Below are 23,647 nucleotides of genomic sequence, written 5' to 3' on the forward strand. Positions count from 1 at the left end.
GACTTGGTCTGTTCAATCCCAAAGTTCTGGAATAGTGGTGCAAGAAATAGAAAAGGAATGGCAGATTAATATACAAAGGCTAATATTAACAGGGTTCCAGCAAGTGAATGCAGGTCTTAGCAAAATAGAAAATTTGATGAAAGGGACGAAAGAGGGGACAGTAGATGCCAAACAAAACTTAAATGAAGTTGTACAGACTTTAGAATCGTCTGTATTAGACATGACACCAGGTAATATGAATGCAGTAGAGAGTTATCCAGTGACCCATGCAGCTTCCAAAATTAAAAAGCATTATGACAAAAATCTTAAGGAGGCAGAGATACTGAAACCAGATAATTTTATGGTGAAAATATGGGAAGTGAAAAAAATGGATATTCTGTCAGATGGGCTGAAAGACTGTTCAATTCAAAAAGAAACTGAACGATGGGATGTATTGTATAAATGGCAGCAGCTACCAGACAATGTTGGAATAACATAGAATAAAATTAAAATTAAATGATAAGATAAAAGCAGGAGGGTAATCAAACTGTGAAAAAGCAAAAAGTTGATATGTATTAGTAATATGAATTGATTGGATGATGTTATACTTTATGCTCTCCTATCCCCCAAAACCATTTTTCCTTTCCTATCCCCTCTTTCTTTTTGTACCCTCTATCCCTGTTCCTAAATAAAATAAAATAAAATTAAAAAAAAAAACCAAATATATCTTCTATAGGCTGGGTTAGAATAACTATTCACATCAGTATAATTTCATGCACTGCAAGATTTATATCAGAAAGGAAGGCTCCTTATAAGACAGACCACAGCAAGGCCATTTTAGAAAGGCATTCAAGGAACTAATGTTTCTTTGGTAATCTGTTTACCCGCAAGTCTCTGATCATGTGTCCTTTGAGATAAGCAGATAGCTTGTTCCGGTGTTCTTTATGATACAGCCATTGTTGCATTTTCGTAGGAAGGGAGTTAAATGCCGCATCCGTAGGCCACAACATGGTGAAAGGCTGATGAACGCTATTGTTAACAAGACTAAGGAGCCCTGTCTCCTACAAAGAACCACAGGAAAAAAATGTACATTAATAGACATAGCCATAACTGCATGCTGTCCTGAAGCAGGAGTCCTTAAATCAATGGTGCACAATTGGCTCTGTGAAACCAGGACAGTAGAGCAAGCCCTTTATGTTTAAAAGATAAGAAACTTGCAGCACACTTCTCGTGATTTTATTCTGAAGCAAATCATATGGTATTATTCAATGGAACTTATTCCATAACTATTTTAAACAGGTTTACAACTGCAATCTGAGCCATCCATTACCAGCCCCTAGTGGCCAGAGCTCTATCATGCACTTCTAAGACCTTGCAAACAAAGCAATTCACACTACTGTAAGTTCTTTTTAGAAGCTTTTTTGTTAGACCAGAGACGATTTATTCTTGCCTAACAACATTTCTTGTGTCAGTTGCTGTTTAGTTTTATTGTAATTTTTTTATTAGTCATCAAGGTGTCATACAATCTATTCCTGGCTGTGCCCTTCCCATTTTTCTTCATTTTAGCAATCTTAAATATATTTGTTTATAGGATACTATTTATTTATTTATTTATTTATTTATTTATTTATTTGATTTATACCCCGCCTATCTGGTCCAAACGGACCGCTCTAGGCGGCTAACAACCATAAAGATAATATAAAACAACAAAGACAGACAATTCTAAAAAAAAAAAGAGGCACTACATTAAATCATATAATACACAAAACAAAAAACAAAAACAAAAAAGGGGGGTCAAGAGGAGAATGATGGAAAGGCCTGCCGGAACAACCATGTCTTCAATTGCTTCTTGAAGACACCCAGCAAGGGAGACCTGCGGATCACAGGAGGTAAGTTGTTCCAGAGGTGAGGAGCCACCGCCGAGAAGGCCCGATTTCTTGTCTTCTCCTTCCGGGCCTCCCTCGGCGTTAGGCTCCTCAACCTCACCTCCTGGCTCGCGCGGGTGACACAGGTATTTGTTTATAGGATACTATTTACAGAAAATCTCTGCTGAGCATCAAATACTCCCTGCTATCAGGTGCTGCTTACATGTTTGTAGAATCATGGGCTGCATACTATTAAAGGAACAGTCAAAAGAAATCAATTTCTGCTCTAAATTTAACTGGAAACTTGCTTTTTTTGTATTTTCATCATAGGAGACTTCCTTTTAAAAAGCAGTTATTTTTACCTGTAGAAGCCTGCTGTATGTTTTGTATCCATAAGCCTCTGCAACCTCTGTGATGGTTTTCTGGGAATATAAAAAAATGCCATTCGAAGCAAGATTTTGGGGTTGCAGTAGAAAAGAGAGAGAAAAACCAAATGTATCATCAAATGCCTGCCACACCCATTCCTTTTCCATGGCATTATGATCACAAAATGCACAGAAATGACCCAGAATGCTGATTATTATCCACCCTAAAAGTCAGCACGTCAATGATTTTTGCTTCTATCAATGATTGTGAATTTCTTTTACCTACTTGATAAGAAACACAGCCAGCATAATATAAAAACAAAGCTGGACGATACCACTAAAATCTCACAAACAGGTGCAAGCTTTTAAGTCCAGCAGGACTTTTGCTCTGGCTGGGTATTACAAGGCATTATAGTGCATGGGCAGAAGGATCACATTCCCCCCCTCTTTTTTTAGGCAGCAAAATATCACATTCAGATATTTCTCCTACTCGTTAAGAGATTTTCCTCTAAAAACAAAGCTAAAGAAGTGCCTCTCTCCACAAAAAGTGGACGGGTTGTCTCACCCCACAATTTCACAGTGAGAGCCCCCAGCTAGGAACTACCTATATTCTGACCAATATTTGTTCATTGTATTCTTGAAGGCTTAACATGAACAAATTTTCAATATTTGTTCATGTTAATTAGAAATCTGCACCATCAGCTTCCTAGAGGCAACATTCAGAGGGCAGTCCATAATCCTGCAGGGAAGGGGGGCGAAGCTAAAGAAAGAGATGTAACTTTTCCCTCACCCAGTGGGGTTAATCCAACCCCTCCCCACCATGCCTCCCTCTGGTTGTGAGTGCTGAGCGACTGGCACAGCATCAAGAGTCTAGGATTGGAGCAGAAGGTGCTCCCTGGACCTCTGGGCATGTGTCTGTTTCATGCTCCACAGGTTGTCCCTGATCTGCACTCTCTGTGTTGGCCAAGCACATGGTAAAATAAAGCAAGGTGCCAAGCTCCAGTAAGCCAGTTATTTCTAAAAAAAACCTGTGGGTAATTAAAAGACAAATCTAGAAAAGCCAACAGAAGTTGGAAAGCTACAAGAAGAAGGCCCATACATTCCTACCTTCCTCTCAGCTGTTCACTGTTGCTCAGTCCCCTCTCACTCAGACTGGGGTAATAAGGTGAAAATCAAAGCCCATCAGCAGGGAATGGGGCAAGTCAGCTCCTAAAACAAGGGGCCACCTGGGGGTTGCCCTCTTACTACAGCCCTATGTGACGACCACACGCTGTAGAACTAGAAATGTGCGGCTAACCCTCCTAAGTGATTGCACTAGGGCAGCCCAAGACTAAATACTGCAAAACTCATCACATGGACGGTACTATAGTCAGAACCTGGAAACTGTACTTCTTTGGACTGCATATGCCAGAATCCCCAGCAGCATGGCCACAGCCAGTGTGGCTAGGGATTTTGGGAGTTGTATTCCAGAAAAGGATCATTTTCAGGCTCTGACTATAGGAAGGATTAACTAGGGAAAGAAAAGCTAAATCTTGCACACATGAGGAACAAGACACCTTGTAACTGTTGCAGGTATGCCAAGGAGTGTAGCAGTGCAATTTGGTGCAAATCTACTCAGAAGCAAGTCTCAAGGAGTTCCATGGGATTTAATCTCATAAAAGTGTGTATAAAAATTGCAGCCATGACTGACTGCCCACTCCACCTCCACTTATGGATTTTGCACATCAAGGACAAAAGGCCTGACAAGACAGTGGTTCTGTGTCTACTACACCCTTCTGTGCTTCACAAAGACACTCATGCAGCTCAGGTGCACGTGATCAAAAGGAGGTGGATTCTAAAATCAAGTACTTGTTTATTAGCCAGGCCAAATAACTAGCTATTGATAGCTGAATATAAGTACAGTATTAACTAGCCATTTAACTCTCTGCCTTAAAAAAATACATACCTTTGATAAGCTGGGTGCAATGCTGTGATTTTTCAAATCATATGGGGTTAAGATCTTATCAATGAAATGTAGGACGCCATTTGTTCCAATAATGTCACTTTCAATTATCTTTGCCTCATCATTTAAATACACACTGTTCTGAGAAAGAACGAACATATACATTCCCAATGAGATACACCTTTCAAGAAGCAAGTTGATACATATCAGCTGAAATCCTGTTCTGTATGCTATGCTATGTAAGACTGACAATGTCATCAGTTGTGGGGTTTTTTTGTTGTTGGAAATAAAACACTTATGATCCCCAGTAGGACTCCCAAAACTCTTGTGTAATCCCTTTTGGTGTGGGAAAGCCGCTGAGGGTTGTGGGACAAGAGGGGAGTCTTAATTTTCTGAAAATCACTGCTGCTGGAATACTTTGGCAGCTGGCAACAATTTCTGGAAATTAAAAATTCCCCCGGTCCTTGGCCACCAATGGCTTCCTCGTGGTGAAATGGGAAGCCTCAAGGCTCTTGGAGTGAGCAGGGGAGGGAAGATTATATTTCTGAAACATCCCCAGAGTTGATGACATCATCAGCCTTATGTGGTGTAACAGGATTTCAGCCATTATGTGCAAAGAGCATTTTTCTTGAGTAATCAATCCTGGGGAAATAAATCAACCATTCAGTTGTAACAGAAGAAAAGAAATAGGGTCACTGCCATATTTGCAGTTCTAAGATGACGACGACAATGACGATGATGATAACAAAGTAGTACATTGTGGATTTGTTTTTGGGCTGGATACAGACAAAACCTTTTATGAAAAATGGCAGCATCCCTAATACATTTGTGCTTCCAAGATTACACGTTACACCCCAGTTGCTGTTTTGAATAGCCTGGTTGTTCTGCTTTCTTCACATGAAATCTATGGGATTAGTAAAAGCATTTGGAAGTTCCTCAAGAAAAACATGGAAAAATGGAAAACCATCTTAATAGTCCTTGGTGAAGAAATTGGGGAAGTTCACATCAAAAGAGGAATACTTCAAGGGAATTCTTTGTCACCACTGCTGTTTAACATCTCCCTAATCCCCATATCAATCATTTTGAGTCAATCATTTTGAGTAATAATGACCAGATAGGCGGGATATAAATAAATAAATAAATAAATAAATAAATAAATAAATAAATAAATAAATAAATAAATAAATAAATAAATAAATAAATTTTAAATAAAACTGGATTGGGCTACCATATTTCACAACAAGCTGGAAAAAAATCAATCACCTCTTATACACGGATGACCAAAAACTACAGTGGTGCCTTGCTTAACGATGATAATTGGTTCCCAAAAAGTCGCTGTTAAGTGATTTCAACGCTAAGCGAAACACGGTTTTCCATAGAAATGCATTGAAACCTATTCAATGCATCTCAATGGGGGGGGGGAATTACAACAAATTTAAAAAGAGTCGGAACAAAGTCAAATTAGTTTAACCAAGGGTTTATTAAGTGCACTTATGATTTCAAGCATTCTAAACATTTCAAAACATTTTTAAACATTTAAAAAACAGCCAACATGAGGCTGTCAAAACCATCGTTAAGCGAAACAGGGGGACCCAAACTGTCATTGCTATGCGAAGCATGCTCCCAAACATCACTATGCGAAAATTGCCAATAGGAACCATCGTTAAACGGAGCGCAAGATTGCTCCGAAAAAGTCATCGCTAAGCGATTTCATCGTTAAATGAAGCAATCGCTAAGCGAGGCACCACTCTATATGCAAAAAGTTCCACAGAGATAGAATCACTGCTGAACAGAGTGCAAATATTTAGTGAAGATATTCAAATGAAATTGTGTGCAGCTCTGTCTATAAACCGTGCAAAGTTCCAAAAACTAGATGGAAATGTTAAAAATGGCAATACAGTATTATAAAATCTCTCTCAAGTGATGAAGATTATAAATACCTTGGAATACTAGAATCAGAAAACATTGTGCACACAAAAGTTAAAGAACTAACAGAACAGGAACACTGTATATCAAAAGACTGCAGAAAATCTTAATATCAAAATTAAATGGGTGAAATACAATTAAAGCCATAAACATATTTACTGTTCCAGTAATTACATAGCCAGCTGGAATAATAGATTGGACTCAAAATGAATTTGAAGAACTGGATCGAAAAACACGGAAGCTAATGAATATGCATCACACACTACATGCAAAAAGTGACATGGACAGATTATATTTAGCACAAAAAATTGGAGGCTGTTGATTACTGCAAATACAGCAGGTAGTAGAGGAAGAAAAAAAGAAGCTTAAATGATTATATCAGTAGAAACAGAAAAATTACTGAAAGCAGTGAAAATGGAGAATATTTTGAAAACAACAGAAACAAAGGTTCAATATAAGAAACAACAATTTGAAAATAAATTAAACAGTTGGGAAAATAAACCACTACATTGACAACACCTGAGAAATATTGATGGAAAGCATGATCATAATTCAACATGGGTAAACCTGGGAACCCTTAAGAAAGAAACTGAAGGCTTGGTTTTTGCTGCACAAGAACAGGCACTCCAAACCAGATTGCACAGATTACAAAATTAGATATGATGGAGTGGCAAAGTTAATGCACTGGTCATTATGCAAAAAATATAACTTGCGGCCTTCAAAAACCCATGGGAACATCAGGTAGAGAAGGTGTCAGAAAATAAGGAAGTCAAGATCTTGTGGGATTTCCGGATCCAAAAGGATAGACACCTTGAACATAACACACCAGTCACGGTAGACACGAAGAAATGTCTGGATCATTGACATTGCAATTCCAGGGGATGCCAGAGAATTGGAAAAACTAACAATTGCCTCCCAGAGTAGGCCTTTGGTCTAGATGGGTGGGGTAGAAATCTAATAAAATAAAATAAATAAATAAATAAATAACAAAGTGCAGAAACTTGGCAATTGAAACATCTCATCTCTGGAGGAAACATACTTCAGTGGTCCCTGTAGTCATTGGGGCTTTGGGAACAATATCAAGAAATTTCACACAGTACTATAAGCAGCTGCAGATCTCAGAAATCACACCACCATCACAGCTACAAAAAACAGCAATACTGTATTAGGAATGGCACACATATTGTGCCAATATTCAACACTTAGATTTTTGTTTGGAACTTGTATCTGTTATACAATACCAGTCAATGTTTTTATAATTTTGACTGTGCCTAGTGTTTCATGATCATCATCACCATCATTCACTACTGCTAGAGGTCTATGGGAGGTGTTTTCCTCTGGTTTCTACTTTTTCATTACTGGGGAGTGGGAGTGCAGTGAGGGAGCACTGGTGGACCCAAATTGTTTTGGGGAGCCACATGAAGCCCAAAGGTTGCACTTTGCCCCCTCCCTACCCCAGAGGTTGCTGAAAGGATGTGAGGTCCACTAGCAACTAGCCAGGAACCTGTGGCCAAGGGAGGGAAGGGAGCGGCCGATGGCACCGATGGAGACATGAAAGCAGGAGCTACAGTGACACATACCTCTTTCACAGAAATCTTTATTTGGTGTCCTGATAAAGCTGTGATGTAACTCTGTGACTCCAAGTCATCTGACTGTAGCTTCTGGCAACTGACAATATGATAGCGAAGCAAATCTTGGATGAAACCCTTATTTTTCCATTCTGAAAACTAAAAAAAAAAAGGTTGCAAAAATCAAAGACAAACTGGGCACCTTTATAGGCTAGAAGCACGAGAAGAGTGTACTGTACTCCATAATAAAATATTAATTCAGTACCATCTGCTGCAGCTGAAACCTCATTCTTACTTTTTAAAAAAATAGTCTGAAGATGTATCCAGCTGTTTGCCATGAATTAAAATGAGACAGAAACGACTTTGAAGATCTTTTGATCCCACCCTTTGCTCGACGCAGGCTTCGCAAAGCAGCTACTTGACACAAGATTGTTCCACATCTGCATATGTACCTCCAGTGAGATGTGGAAAATGAAGGAAAGGTAGCACAGGGACTAGGAACATGGGCAGTGGACATAGGCAGAATCGGATCATTGGGTCCATCCAGTTCAGTAACTTCAACACTGATAGGCCGTGGCTCTCCAAGGTGTCAGGAAAGATTCTTTCCTAACCCTACCTGTAAATTCCAATGACCTGGAAACTTCAGCTTACAAGGCATGTGCTCTACCACAGCGCTATGGCTCCTTGAGGAAAATGATGATATCCGGCACCCCATCACAATCATCAGTACATACAGATGAAAAATGAGCCATAAACCTCATGGTGTGCAGGACAGAATGTGTGGGCAGGATTACTACCAAAAATCAGCTCCGCATGGAATGTTATGGAATAGGCTTGGCTTAAGTGCCTGGTTGTTTGGTCCACAAGGACCCCCAAAGGGGAACTGCTATTTAGCTGAAGCCAGGATAAGCCTAAAGATATATCCCTTTCTAGTTAGGAATCACTGGGCGGTCTGTCTGGCTTGCAAAGTCAAGCTTTCAAAGGCAGTGTTAGAATAGTTGCTTACTGTGGTGCTATCCTGCCTGTAACCAACAGTCGGGACAAAAACAGTATAGGGTCCAGATCCCATCATCTCGAGAACATCATAGGCCTGTAGAGGAAAGACAGCAAAAGCAACAAAGCAAAATGTCTGACTTAAAGCAGAAATATCAGCCCATAGATTCAGAGACTCAAGAGCTCTGAACATTTAATGGAGAAAGGCCATTTTTCTTCCTGCTCCAACCCCCTCCACCACTGATCCTGCCCTCAGCCCACTTCTGGAGCTAAGGCTTCTCTAGAATGGTGCAGGGCATGGCCTGAGCTCTGTATCAGAAAGGAAATCAGAAAACAACAATGACAACAACGACAACAAGAACAGAGCCTCCCTGTGTAGTACAAAGGCCCTCTGCATCCCACTTTGAGTCTGTTTCTTCAAGAGAAAAACAGTAATTTGAATATCTACCTGTGCATAGTGAGAGAACTGGGCTCCAGCTTCCCTTGCACTGAGCTCCTAATAGGAAAAGGAAAGAAAACAAAGGGAAAAAAGGTTGACAAAAAACTTCCAAGGTAAACCTCTGTGCAGAAGGTAAGCACAGAGAGAAACACTCATAATATGTTGCTCTGGTGGCAATATTAGACATAGAAATGACCTGTGGAAACAGTACCATTAGGGAAAAAAATGGCTGTAATGGTGAGAAAGAGCAGACTTGTTGCAAGCTGTTATTTGAAGCAGGCATTCTGCCTGCAAACAGCTTCCCTGGGCACTTATACTGCCCTCCAGCTACTCCTCCCTAGAGAAAATGTAATACAAACCAGGCAGGCTCAGCACAGATCTTATATCCCCATTGTGTGCTTGGATCCAGGTGGTCTTCCCCTTGTCCCCCTCCATTCCCCATCCATGGCCATGTCACATGACTCAATCCTAACCATTATGGCAACCAAGTTCCAGGCACCAGAATGGTTAGTTACGGCTCTGAGAGCTACACAGCATCTTTTGGTAGCACTATGAGCTCCACTTGGAAGCAAACCAGCGCTTCAGCTTGGGGGCGGCAAGTGGAAAGTCTAGGCAGCAACCGATCCTAAGGCTGACTTAGCCTTGAATACCAGGGCAAGCCTGTCACCGTTCCTACAAGGGAGAAGAGGTTTAGAAGTCAACTTCCACCACAAAGAGGGCATTGAAGTGGAGCTAACTACAAAGGCACCCTAACATTGGCCTCATCCTTTTGAAGGCAGCCTCCACAGATGGCAACACAGGGAATCAGGGCAGTTTTTAATTCATTTTCCTTCAGATGGCTCTCCAACTGACTTACAGCCAGAATAGACATCTTCATGTTGCTAAATTTAATTTCTGCAGTCTTTTGCAACTTTCTCACTTCTTCTGCAAAAACATCCAAGCTGTTCAAAGAAAATCCCAGCTTGCTTCTTTTGAAAAGGAAGAAGTGCCTCCAGTATTAGTACGTATAAGCAGCAGTTCTAGATGTAGGATAATGATAATGAAGAATGTGTAGGTAGGTATACATGCAGTGATGTCCTGAGGCCTTGGTAGAGGTTGACCTAATAGAAATTCTGATGTATTTTTTTCACCTGGGATACCCAGTGTGGTGTAGTGTATAGTGACAAACTAGGACTCAGGAGACCTGGGTTTGAATCCTCACTCAGCCATGAAAACTCACTGGGGAGGTGGAACTGGTAAAGCCACTCCTCGAATATCTCACTTACCTTGAAAACCCTATTATAGGGTTTTTGGTTCTGACTTGACAGCAAATGAGAACAACATTCATTACCTGCCAGACAGTCCTTGTGCATGTAAATCCATCCCCACGGCCCAAATGACAGATGCAGGTTCGATTCCCACTGCGGTTGCTAAGGCAGATGGCCAGTGGGCTGCAGCCTCCATTGTTCTACCCAGAAAAATGAAGAAGGCAGTAAGTCAGCCAGTTGCAATACTGCCTACTGAGAAAACAGCTGAACAGTTAGACCCTCACACAGCTCTCTGATAAAGTCCATCAATCCAACAAAGCCCTTGTAATCATTCTTCCAAAGGACGGTGAAGAAGTGATAACTGCCATGGTTCATACTATATGAGAGAAATCTACTATGTCCTTACAAGAGAGTGATTTGTTATTGTCTAAATCAGTCATGAAGTAGCGGAGATAAAACAGGGCTGGAGCAGCAGCACTAGTGAAGTGGTACAGTGGTTAAACTGCAGGACTGCAGTGAAGACCCTGCTCATGACCTGAGTTCAATCACAGCTGACTCATGTAACTGGCTCAAGGTTGACTCTGTCTTCCATTCTTCTGATGCCCGTAAAGTGGGTATCCAGCTCCTGGGGGCTAATGTTTACCCTGTATAATTAAACTCTAAACTGCCCAGAGAGGGCTTTAAGCACTATGGGGCAGTATATATGTAGCACTCTTTGCTTTTGCTTTTTTTTTCCAGTAGGCTTTTAAGCAAACCCTTATAACCTTATGTATCTTTTTTAACTGTCTTCCCTGTGGAAAAAAAACTCCTAGCCTGGGTAGAGGCGCCCACAACTGTTTTATAGAAAGGGAGTGTGGTTTCAGTGAGGGAAACTGTCCAAGGAGACCAACAGCAGTTCAAAGATTACCACCAGTGACCTTTTTCCAAGCTATATTTAAGGGTTTGCTTTAATATTGGGAAATCCAGTCCAGGACCTCCCGGTGGCTTCCTCCTGCATGATCAAATCCTTTCATGTTTTCCTTGTTTCGACTGGATTTATATTCATCCTGCGCATTGCTTTCTCACATGGATGGTCCTGCTGATCTATGTTCATACATGGCAACTGCATATTCACGAGGGGCAAGAGAATGCAACTCTTATCCTCCCCAACCAGTACATGTGCCTTGGTCAGGCTGGCTGGGGGTGATGGGAATGGATGTCAAACAGATCTGGAGGGCAGAAGGGTGGGGAAGCCCCATCTGTACTTCTGCGCTGCTCCGGCTTCTTGTTGTGACAAGGAATAAGGTTTAGAAATTCTACAAACAAGAGTGGAGTTCAGGGATGTTGCCATAACACTAGGGTTGAAATCCTGTTCCATATGTTTTGCCATGTATTGCTGGCGATGCAATCAGCCATAGCAATCTTTTGGAAATAATTAAAAAATTCCAATTCTCCACCCCATGTCTCAAGGCTCCCCTGGGGTTCCTTTGGGGATGGGGGGTGCGATTCAGTTTCATTGCTGAACAGTCTTATCCTAAAGAAGTTCATCCAAGTGGTTACTGAAAGTCTCTTTTCTTGTGATTTATTTCCCAGAAGAGGGTAGCAGGAAGTGGAGGCCTTCTTCAACACAAGACAGTCCCCACAGAACTTCTCCCTTTAAAGATGGCAGACATGCCGAACATCTTTTCCTACCAGTGATTATAGGACTTGACAACCAACATCAATCTAAGCACGGGTATCTCCACACTAACAGAATAGGGCCGACTGTAAGATATTAACATCATTTCATAATGCAACTACACTGGCAAGCTATCATGGAGCAATTTGACTTTGCTGTGGTTTGATTCCCCATCTCTTTTATGGCCGTATTAAGTTAAGGGGTGATCACACAAAGAGCCCAGATTGTTTCCAGTTCTCTGTGTTTCTAGCCCTCCATCCAATCTAATTTGATATGTACCCAAAGCACATGCCCTCCCTTCCTTTGATCCTACCCGGCTTTCTTTTCTTATTTTTTTTTCTCCTTGTGCAGAGGTGTATCAATGCAGTGATAAGGCAATCTAGTGCTTAACTTATTAGAACTTCTTTTAGGGGGAAAAACACTTTCAAGATTCTGAGACATAAACACACCACCATAAGAAAGTAAATCAGCTGAAGATAAAGCATCTTATGCAAGTTTCTCTAGGAAACATTTATATGAAAAGGACATCAAGGCAACTTGTCAATAATATAATATTGGATTAGTGCTGAATTACGGACCTCCTTGCAAGGATCTATGGGTTCACACTTGTTAATCCCGTCACCACTGTACTTGGGGATGCAATTACAGGCCACCTGTGTAAGACAATAAATCAAAGAGCACACAATGTCAATGTGATTTACATTTTTAAAAAAGGGAAGGAAAGGAAGGAGGGAGGGAGGGAGGGGAAGAGAGAGAGAAGCAACAGATTTTCTGTTTCAAAAATGAAAATTGCAAGTACTTGTCCTTCAGCTCTGGCTATTTGAGTTATTCATAATATGAAAGAGAACAAGGCAGAACATAAGATAAAAAGAGAGGTGGTTGAGGTACACATTACTTTAAATGCATAATATGCCATTTAAAGGGGTGCTTTCCTTCTTTTTTACATTCAAGTAAGCATATGCAGCATCTATCTAGATTGGGAGCCCTGCACATATATGGGAAATGTGGGAACCTCTCCCTTCCTGTTAATCCCAGTAATTCCTCTGTAGGTGAGCCAAAGGTGTTGTTGGGGGCGCAGAACCCCCCACAAAGGTAATGGAGGTTTCCCAGTTTCTTTTTTCGTCCCCCTGGAGAACACATAGATTTGGAAATAAAATCTAGTCCTGGGGAAAAGAGGTAAAACTTTCTCACCTAGGTCCTGATCCAAATCAGGGCTACATACGCTTACTTAGATGTCACAAACAAACAAAAAGGTGCACTCCTAAGATGCCTCTGAGGAATGGATGTAGAAGCTCTCCTTCAGACGGAGACCCACAGCAAGTCCAAGCCACTGCTATAGATGATAAGCAAGCCTACCTTCCCACCAACACTTCTAATCCATCCCTTCATCAGAAAGAGAAGACACAGATGAACAAGGTATGCAGTTGATTAGAAATCATTGCCAGGCCGCTCATGTTGAACCAGCTTGCCTGTCACCCCACCCCAGCCTGAAGCGGAATAGTGCAGACAGCCTAGTGAAGACATATTGGGTAATGACGATACAATGTAATGCACGATGTAATGAATTACTTGGGCAATCAGAGCAAGGATAACAGCTCCAAGAACAAATGAGTGATGTAACTGGTTCCTTTTAAAATGTACCATTTTGAGCTTTGATTTTCCCCCCTCCACATAAGATACTGGGCTCAGTGCATCTATGGGCTGAATTAATAGTTAACTGAGGGTGAGTCCTTCTCATGCAAGCAGTAACAAAGCTGGTATAGATTCATTATTTATTGGAATGTGAGCATAAGTGAAGGAATTCCTCTCAGGTTATTCTTCTTGAAGATTTGGACTAAATGTTTTATTATAATTTTTCAAATGGGAGAGTTCAACTTTTTTTTCATAAAGAAAAACACCTCATGCTGAAGAGGGGAAAATAGAAAAGCTATTTACACCAACAGAAAGAAACAACCAACAACCTTTTTTGGCTAAAGAAGTAACAAAAATCCAGTACTTCCCTACTGCAGGATATTACAATGAATGTGGAAGTTATGTTTTATATTTACACATTGGAAGACATGGAACAGACCCTGCGTTTGTGAAGGAGAAGGCAATAGGGTCCCAGTGTTAGATAAAAGGTATTCCCCTTTTGTCCCCCTAGAGAAATATAAGGATAGTGAGTCTCAAAACAAAAAGAAAAGGCTTTGCTTACCAAACCTGGACCTGTTTTAACACACTCTGCATACCGGTGACATCCTCCATTGTTCTCCAGACAGCGATCAATTTCTGTGAGCAGAAGAGATGTGTGCAGTGTTTCCAAAACTGCATTGACCCACATTTTTCCACAATGTGAAAATTTACTTTGCCTTTAAAAGGGGGGGGGGGGAGACCTAGCATGCTAGGAAACACGAGTTTCCCACTGGGATAATTGTTGCATGGATGTTAAGTGGGCTGGAAACAAGGCCAGTGAACAAGAACGGATGAGGGCAAAGAGGCAAGCTCTCAGTCTCAAAGGGAATGCTTCTGCCAAACCCTTTCTTATACCAAAGATGGTCCAACTGGACATTCCATACTGCCCGGCCTGTGGAGTATACCGCCACAGAAGCCTCCTCCATGACTGATGCGGAAGCAGGATTTCCCTTCCAAAACCCAATCCCTATCACACAATAGGTAACAGGGCTCTCCCCAAGACAGGGCTCATGATGTTTTAAGTGTGCTTTTGAAGTGTTTGCATCACCATTTTTAATATTCTGTTCTGAATTATATTTAAATTGTATATTTGTTGTCTTTTTCTTGTATCTCAATTATCGTGAGCCGTCTTGAGTTTCCTTTATGGGAGAAAGGCAGCATGGAAATAAAATTGAACTAACTAACTAACTAAGTGGTCCCTGTTCAGACTGCACAGCCTGCAAGCTATTCCAGTAACAGCGGCACAAACACCCTCTCCATTGTCTAAAACTGACACAACTCCATGACATTGCCTTTTTCGCTGGCATCGGCATGAAAGAGCCAGCTCTTTTCCTTGAAGGAGTAACAAGTGCAGAACAGGTAGGGTGGCACAAAATTTATGAGGCATATTTTCTGCATGGAAGACTGGGAGTCCTTTATACCACAGGCTCATCCTTCTCACGCCACAAATATTTATCCAAGTTTTAAACCATCACAACATGTCCATTTAGGCATTGCATACATTTTAACTGTTATGGTTAATGCTTTTCTTTTCAGGCAAAATGATGCACTATTTGGCTCTTTTGCACACTGCTGATGCTCACCCCGACACACAGTCCCATCTCCAGCATAGCCAGTCTTACAAGTGCAGGTTCTTTCGCCAGGGGCAACTTTATTACAGTCAGCATGTGGGGAGCAACCGCCATTACCTACAGCACAGGGGTCGATTTCTACATTGCAAAATGGAAAAAGAGAAGGTTACTCTACAAGATGATAGCACACACATCTGGCACAGGGCTTTGACAAACAGCAGAACCTGAAGGAAAACCCACAGCTTAAACTCTATCTTTCTTTTAGTGATTGAAACGCTTCAGACATTGAAAAATGTGCTCAAAAAGGCTTCTTATGCCCTCGGGTGGTGTCATATTTTGAGGTGCTCCAGTAAACCTAACCTCCAACATTTTAAGAACATTTAAAAGAAAAATTGTGGTTGCATTTGCTACAGTGCATCAGGGGGCTCTTCCATAAAACACCAGTCATATGGGGGGGGGGATCTGATGATGTGGCATAGACTCTGTGTGGTGATTATTTAGCTTAGTGGCTGAAAAACAAATTTGGAACTGAAGAGAATATTGTCCTGTGGATGATGTGGGGTTTTTCTGGGTTTGTTTTCATTTTTCAAGCCTGTGTAAATTGGTAAGAAATTCTAAAGAGATAAGAATAGGCAAGGTATGATGTATGATGAGGAAGAGTCTGCTCAAGGCTGCTGCCATGGCTACTGAGATTGAAGTTGCAAGTGAAGAAGAAGAAGAAGAAGAAGAAGAAGAAGAAGAAGAAGAAGAAGAAGAAGAAGAAGAAGAAGAAGAAGAAGAAGAAGAAGAAGAAGAAGAAGAAGAAGAAGAAGAAGAAGAAGAAGAAGAAGAAGAAAGTGACAGAATTGGAAAAAGCAAACACTACCTTGGACTGCTTTTCTGGGCAAGATGCAACAGGGGACATTTAATGGCAGAACAGCACAGTCCAATAGCACTCAGTGGGAGACAATTTACTCTCTCTCGTGCCCACTCAAAACCAGCTCTGGACTGACAGTTAACTCATTTTGGATGGGACAGAGGGATGCCAAGAGAAGCGGGGAAGTTCTGTAACCACTGTCCGTGCTATATTGCAATTATTAAGAACGGAAATGGCCAGGGGGATCCCAAGCACAAAAACCTGCAATTTGTATTATTTTTTTATTTTATGTTAGTGGTCCAATAAAAGATACCCACCCATCCTTACATCTACAGAAACATGATGTCAAAGTCTTTAACTCTTTGTACATGTATATGGGAGAGAGTTCTCAGAAGTCCAATACAGCTTTGCATCCTGTCTTTCAAGCACTGTGGGTGTCACCATTTGAGATATAGAACTGCTCTACTCTGCAGCAAATGAGCCAACAGAAAGAGGTACAAGCACAGGCTTCTAGTCTCATGTTCTGACCATATAAATGCAGTTCCCTCATCTGTGATGGCTGGACTAGCCAAAGATCAGTCAAACAAACAATGTCCCAGTTTTTAAAAAGGGTTTAGTTTACAGTATTCTTGAATACACAACTCAGTTATATAGATTATTTTCAAGGCAATCAATTGTTTTACTTGGCATATCATGAAATCTTACTGCTACTGGCTTGTATTTAGTCAATGTTCAAATTATGCAAAGTAAATGCAAAAATCATCTTTTAAGAGAAAACTGTTTGAGAGCACTGTTTAGCTACTGGGCACCATGGCTTCATTTCGTTCTAGCTTGTTTTATTTAATTCATAAGAACATAAGAAGAGCCCTGCTGGATCAGGCCAAGGGCCCATCTAGTCCAGCTTCCTGGATCTCACAGTGGCCCCACCAGATGCCTTTGGGAGCACAGGAGGCAACTAGAGACCTGTCTCCTGATACCCCTCCCCTGCATCTGGCATTTGGAGGGACCTTCCTTCCTGGTGATTATACATCCCTATCATGGCTTGTAACCTGCGTTGGACTTTTCCTCCAGAAATCTGTCTAATCCCCCTTTAAAGGCATCTAAGCCAGAGGCCATCACCATATCCTGTGGCAAGGAGTTTCACAGACGAACAACACACTGAGTAAAGAAATATATTCTTTTGTCTGTTCTCACTCTCCCAACGCTCGATTGGAGTGGATGTCCCCTGGTTCTGGTATTGCATGAGACGGAAAAGAGCTCATCTGAGTCAGTCTGTTTTTATACTATCAATTTGTTTTAACGTAATAATAAACCTGTATGTTTTGTTCTGTTTTTTTAAAAAAAATCTGCTTCATTTGTAGGAGCACAGAGATGTCGAATAAATTATTTTAAATAATTAATAATTATAGAATCACAGAAAGATGTTGGAAAGGCCAGATAAGGCCATGGAGTCCAAATTCCTATTCACTGCAGAAGTCCAAATCAAAGTAGATTAGTATATAATCACCTTCTGTTTGATTGCTTCTTATGAGTACCTGTACCTTTTGACAGAAAAACAAGGATGCCTGATTAAGCCAGAGCTGTTCTTTTTCACTTCAGCAATTATTATAGGATCCAAAGAGAAAGACAAATGCAGACGTGCCATTTCAGCTCTTCAGCATCAAGCTGGCACGACAATTGGATTAGCCTGCCACTTACGATATGGAGTACCTGCTGTTTGCATAATCTGAAATTATGTCAGTAGGGGCTAAAGGAGGGTTGAAGAGCAGAGATACCTTGCTGCTTTTTTAAATGTTTATCTTTTCGTTCCTCTGTGTCTTAGGACCCTGTATTTGGAGCTTATTTCGTGGAGCAAACAAAATATGTTAGTTTATTTAATATCAAGCTGTAACAGAATGCCTTTACATCAGGGATGGACTACATGCAGCCCACACTTTGTTTGTGGTCTTTCAGGGGCATTTTTGCAGCCCCTCAAGGCACCCCATTGAAACTTGCCCCCAAAATGTTTAAAAAAAAAAAAGCATTATTTCAGCTCCTGCAAGCCTTCGGGAGTGGCAGGGTTTGCCTTAGGAGCCTTCAAAGGGTCTTCCAAGACTGCTGTCACTCCCCCACACTAAAAAAACCAGAAGTGCCTGTCCAAAGCAGTCTGTCTGTCTGTCTGTCTGTCTGTCTGTCTGTCTGTCTGTCTGTCTGTCCCAACCGCAGAGCTGGAAGGGACCCTATAGATCATCAAGTCCAGCCCCTGTCAAAGAAGGCCCAGTGGGGATCAAACTCCCAACCTCTACTAAACCACTGAGCTATCCCAAAGACCTCAAAAATTCCTGTTCGTGATATATATGAATGTGCTGACTGAACATTATTGCTGCAAAAGCTTTTTCAAGGGCTCATTTTTCATTGCACCTGTTGCGGGAGAGGGGAACTGCCCTTAATGAAAAGCAATGCATTGCAGCAAATTGTATAAGTCATGCTAGTAACGTTCCATGGTTGGGCAGTCACATAACACAAGTCAGTGCCTGATGTTGCAGTTACTAAGGGACAGGTTTGACATGTGAGTCCTAAGAGTGAATAAAACCCTTTTCAGAAATGAGGAATGTACTGTAATTTCATCGGGTGGAAGAGAACATATGCCCCCTTCTCTGTGTACACCTGTGTTATTTTACCATGTATGAAATATATATGAAAAAATATTTACCTGTGCAATAGGTTCCATTCCCAGTATATCCAGCGGTACAGAAGCAGGTGGGTTGAGAAATGGTAGAAGCATTGATGCAACTGAAATGGAACAGGAAAAGGTCGAGATGACGTGTATGAATCCAAATTCACATATGCATTCAGTAGGATATAGATGAGTACTAATAGCAGGACGCAGGCAGTCCAACCACAACCTAGACCTCCAATTTTATTGGATCTCCACTGGGTTCAGGAAGCTCTACGTTGCACCACCTTCAGTCTAGCAAGTTTGGCTGCTACCTGTTTCCTTCATTCAAAAATTTACAGTTACTACAACAGTTATACATTCCTGAAGTGTTGTTACACAAACTGCATAGCTATTGGAAGTGAATTATTATAAGTCACAAAATATCTCCACACATATTAAGTCATGGGACCGGGCATCCACCATATAATGCCTACAAAGATTTCTTAACTTATGCCCACTTGCATCTTTTCTGGAAGAGATCTCTTGGTTTTCCCCTTTTTTATTTTCCTTTACAGTATTTCTTTGTATTGGTTATTGTAATAGTTCTCTTTGTCTCTGTGTGACAGTTGCCAAAAAGCTACATTCAGGGTTTTGGCCCTATTTCTGTCACCTTTTACTTTTGCTTGTTGCCTGTCCTTGACAATTTTAAGTGTTTCTCATGTCATCCATCTAGGTTTTTCTTTTATTTTTACTGTTGGAATGCACAATGCACAAGGTTTGTTTCCCGATCACATATATACAGTCTCTAACATGTCCTAGAACTGTACTTACTTGGCATGAACATCGCAAGTATGATTACAGAGGTCAATTCCAATTTCTGCAAGAGAACCTTTTATTAGAACACTATTTTCTTTTTAAATAATTCAAATCTTCTATTGCACATCATTGTTAGCTAGTTAAATTTAGAGATTAAACCTGAATTGGGATTGAAGCACTATGTCACACTAACTAATTTTACAGGATAAATTTCAGCCTATACATGTCCTGCAAGCCTTCAGAAATCAAAAGGGTAATATTAATATTTCTGGCCCAAATCCAATTATTCTTCACCACTGGAACAGACCTACTGAATCAATGAGAACTTGGTGCAGTATACCGTATTTTCCATGTATAAGACACCCCCATGTATAAGACGCTGCCCACTTTTCTAACCCAAAATTAAGAAATCTAAGTGGGGCTTAGCAAGGATCACTTTGATCCCTGCTTTCACCTCCACTTGTTTTTGTTCTCTCCTCATCTTACTTCTGTGTATAAGACGACTCTCAATTTTTAGTCTAAAGATTTTAGACAAAAGTATAGTCTTATACATGGAAAAATACAGTACTTATTTACTTTCCATTGATTCAATAGGTCTCTTCTAATTGGGATTAACAGCTGGATGTACACCTTCTCATTCTTCTGTCTTGTGTCTGTCCTAATAGTAATTAAAACAAACCCAACAAAAACAATACAAATGGTCACAAGAAGGCTTTAGATGCTCTGTCTAATTGAAGCTATTCTGTGCAGCCTCAGAAATTCTGGGACAAAGCAAAGTGCCTTGAAACTACATAAAAAGTCTTGCTACATTCAGGGATGTGTGTATATGTTTATGAGCTCACTAAATCAGTGCCTGCCAAATTGTCCAGTACAGCTCTATGCCAGTGAATACTGACATAGTACAAGCAGAATCCACTATAAGCATAAAGGGAAAATTGAAGGTGCCTCGGTGGCACAAATATTACTACAACTATTTTCCTGGGGAAAAATGATATTGGGATCTTACAGTTAAAATTCTCAAAAGCTAAGAGTCACACAAAACAATTCCACTTTTCAAGAACAAATTATAGAAATAATAAACTGCCCTAAGGCCAATTATTTCAATATCCATTAATCACAGGTCTGAGGGGAGCAGAAATTTCTCTTCCTGGGCAACTGCATCTCATGGCAACGAACCAGAAGTGGCCTGACGTCCATGCTTAGTTCCATGAAAGTCTTATTTCTGAGCACAATAAAGCATGTGTGTGCGTGGGGGGGGATATACCAAAATGTTGTTTTTGTTTCATTTTAAAAAGGGAACTGCACTTGTAGCTTTCTATCACATGCTTCTCCCTCTTTTTAAAAGTTCTTACTGAGAATGGTAGGCCTGGGGGAGAGGGTGGCCTTCAAAAATCAGGTGGGGGCTCCGAATGATTTGTTGCCCACTGTTGCTCTCACGCTTTGTGAGGCCTGTTACCTTTTTGTTGCTACTCAGACCCACATTATTATCTTTCCGGAACTGGTCTAGTCAGTTTTTAGATTTCGCTCTTGGGTGAGGATTCAGAAATATCCTGGCTTCCCACCCACCAGGCAATCATCAGATTCTGTCCTGCCACGGCCTCCTTTCCCTTACCTTGGTCACAATGGACTCCTTCAAAGCCTGGCTCACATGTACAGCTTCCATCCCCCAGCAGCCCATCATGGCATCTTCCATGTTTGCAGTCACATTCTGTGGAGAGAGACACGCACGGTCATCTGCCAAGCAGGTGGACAGAGGCTAGGTTTGCTTACGGCTTCATAACCAGCACAATGTCCTTATCACTAGCTGAACATAACTGCCTCTTTAGCATAGCTAACAGTTGCATTGGATCATGGAAGCAAAATGTGTACTGTAGCATAATAATTTACAAAATGTTCCTTGAGGAACAAAAATATACTTTAGGTAATCATGGATGACCAAAAGTACCACAGAAATTCACTGAGGCACACCAGCCACACACAGAGGTTTTATGGACCTCAAAACAGACTGGCTGTTGGAAATCCTACAACTCTACTATTATCCAGTGTAGTGGAGGATAGAGTGACAGACTTTGTCTCAGGAGATCTGGGTTCGAATCACCACTTTGCTGTGAAAATTCACTGGGGGTTGTATCTGGTAAAATCATTCCTTAAATACCTCATATATCCTGAAAATCGTATTACTGTGTTTCCCCCAAAATAAGATGGGTCTTTTATTAATTTTTGCTCCAAAAACACAGTAGGGCTTATTTTCAGGGTATATATATATTTTTTTCATGTACAACAATCTACATTTATTCAAATATAGTCATGTCATCTTCTGGTTGCTGCACAATGGTGGAGGGCGGGGTTTCACTTCACTGGGGCTTATTTTTGGGGTAGTGCTTATATTAGGAGCATCCTGAAAAACCATACTAGGGGTTATTTTCAGGTTAGGTCTTATTTTTGGAGAAACAGGGTAGGAATGCTGTAAGTTGAATGCAGCTTGATGGGACATAAGCTGTACACACAATGACCCATGGATCTGTGGGGCTCTGATAAGCAACGTGCCAGGGCTGGGGCAAGAGCCAGCGTCAACACACAGGAGGCCCTTGTGTCCCAGAGGACATGCAGCCCCTTCCCCAACACCCTTGACTCCAGTAATCCTCACCTGATCTGCACTGGGTTCCATATCTTCCTGGCTGGCACATCTCACAGGCTGTGCCATGGTAACCTTCTTGGCACTGGCACTCTCCACTGCCCTGAATGCCATCCTGGCAGACTCCGTTTCCAGAACACCAGTTGCCTACTTTTCCTGGGCACATCTCACACATGTGTCCATAGTAACCTGGACAACAAACGGAAACCTTGGGAAACAAGCAGATGATAGTTAAAGTCAGACTTATAAAAAATGCAAAATGTCACCTCACCACCACCACCACCACCATCATCAGGCTAGAATCCTACTGGTGTTCACATAAGATTTGCCTTGGATAATTGTATATAACTGAGGGGTGACAAGCCAGCTGTGGTTTACACCATCATTCACCACTATCAAAGCATACCCAAGCAAGTCATGAATTAGCCACAATTACTTATGGCAAGTTACATAAACCTCGTGCAAACATCAGCAGGGTTCCGGCCAAAGTAACCTCAAAAGCAGTGACGTTTGAAACTGAATTTACGGTAAAATGTTTTGGATGGCTGTGACATTTGTCTAGCATTTCATAAGGTCCTGGAATAGCACCACTCTGCTGTTCTTTGTTTCCACAGGATGTATAGCATATTTTGCTAGCAATTCCTCACAGCGGTGTACATAAATGAACAACTGGATACAAAGCTCACATTAGAAACAGTAATAAACAAAAACCTTGGAGTGGGGGGGGGGAGACCTGGGTCCCCCAGACACTCTGTTTCTGGCCTCCAGGTACCTGTCCTTAAACAAAACAACCTCAAGGACAGTTGGCAGAGGAAAATGGCTGAAAAAGAAGTCCCACTCCTTGTTACCTCAGATAAAGAGGACTCAACTGTACATTACAGATAACGTGTCACTAGAAAATGAAATTCCTTAAGTGTTGAACAGTGTATGGAGTTCTTCCCACTTCCTGTAATTTCAAAATTAGATTGTTTTGTTTTATTATTGGTCTCTAGGCCATAAGTTACAGTAGTTCTTCCTTTTTATGATTTCTCAGACATTAAATACTGCCTTGGCTGCCACTCTAGCACTTATCTGTAATGTATAATTTGACCTTAACTGGTGAGGCCCATATACCAGGCCTACAGCAGGGTTTATTCTTGTCAGATGGAAGACAAGATAGGTGAGAGGCTAAAGGCTTGGTTGTCTGCAAGGATTGTCTGAACAGCATTACCCTTGAAAGACTGCAGTCGTAAGGCACTGTGTCTGAATACACCAGTAAAAGCACAGATGACAGTATCAGCAGCATGAGGGTAATGGGCAAAAAATGAGCAGAGCATCAATAAGCCCAGAGAGGCAAAAATCTCTCACATGCAACTTCACGTGGGCCCACTTCCTAAGCAACAACAGAGAAGCTTCTGGTTTGATTTTCTATCTTGCAGATTCTTCATTGTAGAGCTCTAGTGCCTTCTGGGCCTGCTCTGAGGGAGAAATTTACAGTTC

At 41.2% G+C, this 23,647-nt stretch overlaps 1 protein-coding gene across 1 annotated transcript in view; it reads right to left on the reverse strand.

Annotated features, from left to right (window-relative positions):
* Positions 1-23,647, reverse strand: part of STAB1 (stabilin 1) — a 127,619-nt gene that overhangs the window by 33,743 nt on the left and 70,229 nt on the right. Inside the window, exons 38-51 of the mRNA XM_072989761.2 lie at positions 22,181-22,376; positions 21,146-21,241; positions 19,549-19,594; positions 18,772-18,851; positions 15,236-15,361; positions 14,176-14,249; positions 12,560-12,634; positions 10,408-10,524; positions 9,087-9,134; positions 8,652-8,735; positions 7,658-7,804; positions 4,155-4,292; positions 2,207-2,266; positions 864-1,040 (exon numbers count right to left, since the gene is read on the reverse strand). Coding sequence (XP_072845862.2) covers positions 864-1,040; positions 2,207-2,266; positions 4,155-4,292; positions 7,658-7,804; positions 8,652-8,735; positions 9,087-9,134; positions 10,408-10,524; positions 12,560-12,634; positions 14,176-14,249; positions 15,236-15,361; positions 18,772-18,851; positions 19,549-19,594; positions 21,146-21,241; positions 22,181-22,376 — 1,464 coding nt within the window. The remainder of the gene's footprint in view (positions 1-863; positions 1,041-2,206; positions 2,267-4,154; positions 4,293-7,657; positions 7,805-8,651; positions 8,736-9,086; positions 9,135-10,407; positions 10,525-12,559; positions 12,635-14,175; positions 14,250-15,235; positions 15,362-18,771; positions 18,852-19,548; positions 19,595-21,145; positions 21,242-22,180; positions 22,377-23,647) is intronic.

The sequence above is a fragment of the Pogona vitticeps genome, chromosome 2, assembly GCF_051106095.1.
Source record: "Pogona vitticeps strain Pit_001003342236 chromosome 2, PviZW2.1, whole genome shotgun sequence".
Lineage (NCBI taxonomy): Eukaryota > Metazoa > Chordata > Lepidosauria > Squamata > Agamidae > Pogona > Pogona vitticeps.